The sequence below is a fragment of the Octopus bimaculoides genome, chromosome 19, assembly GCF_001194135.2.
Source record: "Octopus bimaculoides isolate UCB-OBI-ISO-001 chromosome 19, ASM119413v2, whole genome shotgun sequence".
NCBI lineage: Eukaryota > Metazoa > Mollusca > Cephalopoda > Octopoda > Octopodidae > Octopus > Octopus bimaculoides.
In genome coordinates this window covers 52365115-52371058 of record NC_068999.1, presented here as the reverse complement: position 1 = coordinate 52371058, position 5944 = coordinate 52365115, and the positions used below count along the sequence as shown (strand labels likewise).

Below are 5944 nucleotides of genomic sequence, written 5' to 3'. Positions count from 1 at the left end.
TATATATATATATATATATATATATATATATATATATATATATACATATATACATACATACATATATACATATATATATATATATATATACATATACACATATACACACACACACATACATATACATACATACAATGGACTTATTTCAGTTTCTATTTACCAAATCCACTCATGTTTTGGTCGGCCCAAGGCTCTAGTAGAAGATACTTGTCCCAAGGTGCCATGCAATGGGACTGAACCCGGAACCATACGGTTGTTAAGCAAGCTTCAGCCCCACAAGATTGGATACTTCTGTTCCATAATAGCTACCCATTGAATTAGTGAACAAAGAGGAAATCTCCTTTATGCACATTATACAAGAATGACTTTTTAGTATTCATTATTACCCTGGTGTTGCGGTCACTAATGATGGTGAATTTTCTTCACAACTCCATGGCTTTCAGAAGGGATTTACAGACGGACAGGTAGAAGTTCAATATTATAGATTTAGGTAACTCTGCTGAGTGGTTTGTTTCATACACTGTTGAACAAATTACTGACGATTGCACTGCAGTTCTATTATGCTAGTGTTACAGTATTGCTAATCCTCAGGTTAATCATGTTGAGAATACACTTGCTGACTAAATCCAATCCAAAAATAAATCAAAAGTGTGATGCAAACTTGGAAAATTGATGCACTGTATACTAGCGACTATAACAAACATCAGATATGGCTTTCATGACCATTTCTGATTGTTTTGGTGTTATGAGTGACAAGCATGGTTATGTTGATGGTGTCAGTGGTTCTAATGTTTTGCCATGGACTTCATAATTAGAAATGAAAACAACGATTATAAATGGGGGTTGGTTTTGATATTAGTAATGGTGGTGGTCATGGTTTACAGGATTAAGATGATGATAGTGATAATACTGTCGGGAATAATAAATATATTTTTTACTCAACTTGCTTTAAAAAAATTAGTAAAAACTGACGAGCATGAGTGTTGTTAGTAAATATGACTGATATACCAGTTTCAGATCTACAACTAATCTCTCAAATCGCTATTATTGACACACTCATGAAAACCCCAGCATCACTGCTGTACCATCAACGTCTCTAGTTTATATTCAACTCTGGTCTGAAGTGATTTTTATTTTCCAACTATTGTTGTTGTTGTTTTCCCCGAGGTCAGCCCTGGTGGAGCCTACTTATCATCAAAGGCAATCCAACCATCAGCATCTCATTTTTAAGATGTTATGAACTACATACATTGTCCATCCTTAGTTTTTAAAGACGGTAGAGAGTAATTTTAGGGAACTGGGCTGTTATTTCTAGCAAGTTGAATGATCTGTAATAGTCTCCTTCATTAGCTCATTTCTAGTCATGTATCGTTATCAAAGCTTTAATAACATATCAATAATCATCCTTATTAAGGTCGTTAGTTGTTGTTTATTATGGAACAAAAGTCAGCCCTAATCGAGAAAAACCTATATTCAAAGGCATTCCAGGCGTAACTATTCACTCTTTTCCAGACGTAGTCTAAACAAGATTACACGATCCAGTTGTCCTTCCTTACTTATTTTTTTAAGACGTTAAGGTGTTATTTGAAAGATATTCTGCTGCTGTTTCCAGCAAAATAAGCCATCGCATATAACTTTTCTCGTCAGCATGTAACGTTGCTGTTAGCCTTAGATCAGCCCTGATCGAAGAGAACTATGATCGTCCCTTTTTCTTTTTTTTTTACCGTACCCAGAGTGTACCAAATCATCTGCCAATGCGTCCTCCCCACATTTTTAAACGGTAGGTTGAGATTTGAGAGAGCTAAGACTCTACTTCTGACGGGTGGAGCGATCACAAGAGACTATCTTGTTGGCAAGAGTTCAAAACCAGTAGCTTACCAAGTTAGTGTCAGAGGTGCCAAATACACTTTTGACATCTCCGCCCTAATCAACAAATATTATAACCCCGCAAAAATGTTGCGCTTCTGCCAAAAACTGCGCCCGAGGCGACTGCCTCAATCCACTCACGGTCCTTTCATTATTGAACGTGTTTGTATGAGGTCACCACTTGGAAGTCTCCATTTTCACGTGGTATATCTAGGACAATTCCATTTATTCCCCATCAAAAACTACGCTCTTAAGATAATTTTAAACTCAATACACGGCATACTAATGACACCAGTATCTCCAAAAGTGAGTCCAACGGATTCTAAGATTCCGCGAGATGTCTTCAAGATAATCAAAAAATAATCTGTATTAAAAAATTGCTATTCATCAATTTCCAAATAATATACCCCCCCCCCACACACACACACACGAATACTTTCACTAAAAACATTTTTGCTTCATTTAATATCGGATCAAAATTAAGGTGACAGGGTTGTCTGCAAAATATGGATAGGAATTCTGTGATTTTTGAAAACTTGCTCCTCGACAAAATGTCTTGTCCTGGGGCAAGAATATTGCGAAACGCTGAAATATATGGACCGTGGTCAACTGGACGGCTGGTCGATACCTCTACTCCAGTATTAACAAACAAATCTCCCTTAAATACTACACAACACTCTAAAAAAAGGGAAATGGTACATTAGACAATGTAATCCTAGACAATGATGCCTCCAAACATAGGTAGAATGGTTACACATTTAGAATGCATTTGACCAGAAGTAGATCTGCACGATAGAGGTAGGACCTGGAGCTAAACGACCAACAATTTTCAGGAGCCAGCAAGAGAACCTCTGAGCAAGAAATAGCAATTCAATTTGCTTAAAATCATACCCTGCCGTGTTAAAAAAAAAAAAAAGAACATATTGAACAATGATATCCTGACTATTTCCAGCTAGATCATAGAGTCGTTCGATCAGGGTTGACCTAGGGCTAAACAAAAAAAATAACTACTACTATCAAAAGCAATAACAAGAACGAAGGGACCTCTAAACAATCACTTGATTTGCTAAAAATAGAAGCCAAATATCCTTCAAATGACACACGACCATCATAAATAAAGAATACTGCACAAGACAGAATAGTTTCTGATATACAAACTGACGGGAGATCACGGATGGAATGACTTTCATAAAGAAATTTGCTTGAATAGGGCTGATTTGAAGCTAAACAGCAATAGAAACAGTTCATAACAGCATATATGTTTGCGATGGATAATCACCGGTTTTAAAAATGGAATTGGAGTTAGAAAACCAAAGCGTGATTAGGTTGCGCATAAAAGAACCAAAGTGCTTGAGATAAATTATGTGGCAATGTAATTTATTTGAGAAACTTGAGAAATGATAGATAATAAATATTTCTATTAATACAATAACTGGTAAAAGAAAAATATTTTTAAAGAGCTTGAAATTGAGAAGTCGATATAAATTGTAGATAACCATATAAACCCAATTACAGAGCACAAATCGTAAATTGTGAAAGGAAGAATATTGAAAGAAAATGAGTGAATGAATGAAATAGAAGAAAAAAATAACAATACAGGATTAAAGAAAGAAAGTAACGGAACACATACCTGTAGAATGTAGTTTTGTATGAGAATTGCCCAGTTTTGAACATCTCCTGCCAAAGTTCCTATATCATGTTTATCCTCACCGGGATAAGCTTTACTTGCCATCAGCGTGATGGGATCTTTAAACGTACACATGGCCACGCCAATGAGAAATATGAACACAAATGCTGTCGACATGCTTCTCATGTAAACATGTTTTGACGACAAAAAACACTGATTCCACATATTTCGATGTTGTTCCGTGTGTGTATATGTACATCCAAAAAGGCCAATATAGATAGAAAGATGTATATATATAGAGAGAGAGCGTGAGAGAGATGTGCGTGTGGATGTGTTGGTTTCAATGAGATTTGTTATAACTGTAATGATAATAACGATGACAAAAATAAGGATAACGCTAATAAGAACATCAAAAGCATTCGCAAACTAACTCCGACTACAATGAAACCGGGTTGTGAATGCATTTGTTGTTTTTGGTTTTAGCGGAAAATGTTTTCGTTGGTGTGATGTCGGAGTAAATTATCCCTGGGAATAGTGAAATATTCATGTGAACATTGTTTATGCTGCTTACTTATTCATATTATTGATGTGAAGCAGACAGAAAGGCTATTTCGTTTCTCCCGCGATAAGGTATCATGAAATAACAAAAAAAAAAAGAGGAAGGTAAGGGGCGTGTTAGATAACAGTTGGATTATGATAGGGGCTTTAATCGTGGTTTTTGGTCTGGTAATAAAATCCTGTGGTTGAAAAGCTAAGCTTTAAAACAAATAATTGACACTCAACGGATAAAAAGCAATGAAGAATGATGGAGAACAAAAAGCTGTGATAGAACTAACGTAGCTTGGCAATATATTGAAAGTGTGCGCGAATAAAGGCTTTAATGCATAGGTATGTGTGTGTAAAACGATTCCAAGAAAAAGACAGGCAAATGGACTGTGAGAGGGAGTAAAACCAATCCGTCTTGATATGGAAAAGGGAGAAAAAAATGAAATAAAAAAAATATCAGGATATTACTAGTTAGATATCTACATTTTCAGGTATAATTCTTCACTTTGTTGACAACAGAGCGTGTGTTGAGACAGTAATTCCTTTTCACTCCTTTTCTCACTATCAATTAATCTCTCTCTTTCTCTTTCTCTATATTTACCTATCTCACACTTATTCACGCACACACACACACTCACACTCTCTCTCTTTCTCTTTCTCTTTCTCTCTCTCTCACACCTCTCGTGTTAAATCTCCTTAATTAATGAATATCGCAGCATTTTTTGTTGGTTGGTTGCTTAATTAGTTTGTTTTTGATACGTGTTTGTTATCCTATTTTGCACTGGTGGTCTTCCAGGTAGAAGCATAATTATTTTATAGTGTTTAGTTGTTGATAACAGAGTAGCTAGAACAAGCCAGTAGCTAATGTTGATGGTTGGTGTATTTTCCGATGCTTGCTCAATGGATGCTGGCTGTTGATCATGTCAGTTCAGTGCGCTTCTGGAAGACGAACGAGTAGCGATTGAAAAGATGGGAGAAAGGCTGACAGGGGGTCTGGGAGAAGACGACGAGAGGTCTGCCTCCAAATCAATAGAGTTTAGTTCCTGCATCTTAGTGTATATCGATAGAAAGATCTCTCTTTTCAACCCGGCCTGTCGTTTTCCCCTCTAGTAGTGCTTTCTTTTCTGTCTATGTTTATCTTTCGACGCTCTCCCGTTTTTTTTTCTTTCTCTTTCCTTTCTCCCACTTTTTATCTGTCTCTTGATCACCCTTCCTATATTTTCCTTTACCTCTCTATATTTCTACCTGCTTTTTTCTCTGTGTGGTTGCATTTCGTTTTCTCTCTCTCTTCCTCTTTTACACTATCCTTGTATACATCTTCCTTTCTCTTTCTTGCCTCTCTCACTCTTGCAATATTTGTCTGCCTCTTCCCTTGCCCCACTGTACTTGTTCTTTCTGTTTCCCTCATCTCTCTCTCTCTCTCTCTCTCTCTCTCTCACACACACACACACTCACTCTTTTTTCTTGGTAATCTAAATAGATTAATAATCTAAATATTTATTTTTGTTTCTCTCCTTGTCATCTTCTATCTATCTATTTATTTTTATCTCTCACACCTCATCTGATTTTCCAAATTCTTCTCTTTATCTCTTACCTTTGTTTCACCTTCATTCTTTCTCTCCCTCTCCCTCCCTCTCTCTCTCTCTCTCTCTCTCTCTCTCTCTCTTTGCATACATCCAGACATCACATATTCTCATTGATTCTCTCACACATTTCGTTGATTCTTTTCTTCGTGCCTAACACTTTCTTTCATTCTACTGGCTCTCTTTTGCTGCATTCAACCTCTTTAACCATAATCCCTCCTCCCTTCATGCTACATCTCTCACTATCTCTCTTCTCTTTCTCCTATCGTTATTTCCCCCTTTTTCTCTCATCACCGGTTTATTCTTCTAAGCTGAATATCTC

The 5944-nt window shown here is 36.5% G+C and overlaps 1 protein-coding gene across 1 annotated transcript in view; it reads right to left on the bottom strand.

Moving 5' to 3' along the window:
- LOC106878181 (VWFA and cache domain-containing protein 1-like) overlaps nt 1–5350 on the bottom strand; it is a 141564-nt gene extending 136214 nt beyond the window's left edge. The window contains 1 exon segment of the mRNA XM_014927320.2: nt 3497–5350. Coding sequence (XP_014782806.1) covers nt 3497–3718 — 222 coding nt within the window. The 5' untranslated portion in view covers nt 3719–5350.
- Between the last annotated feature and the right edge of the window lie 594 nt (nt 5351–5944).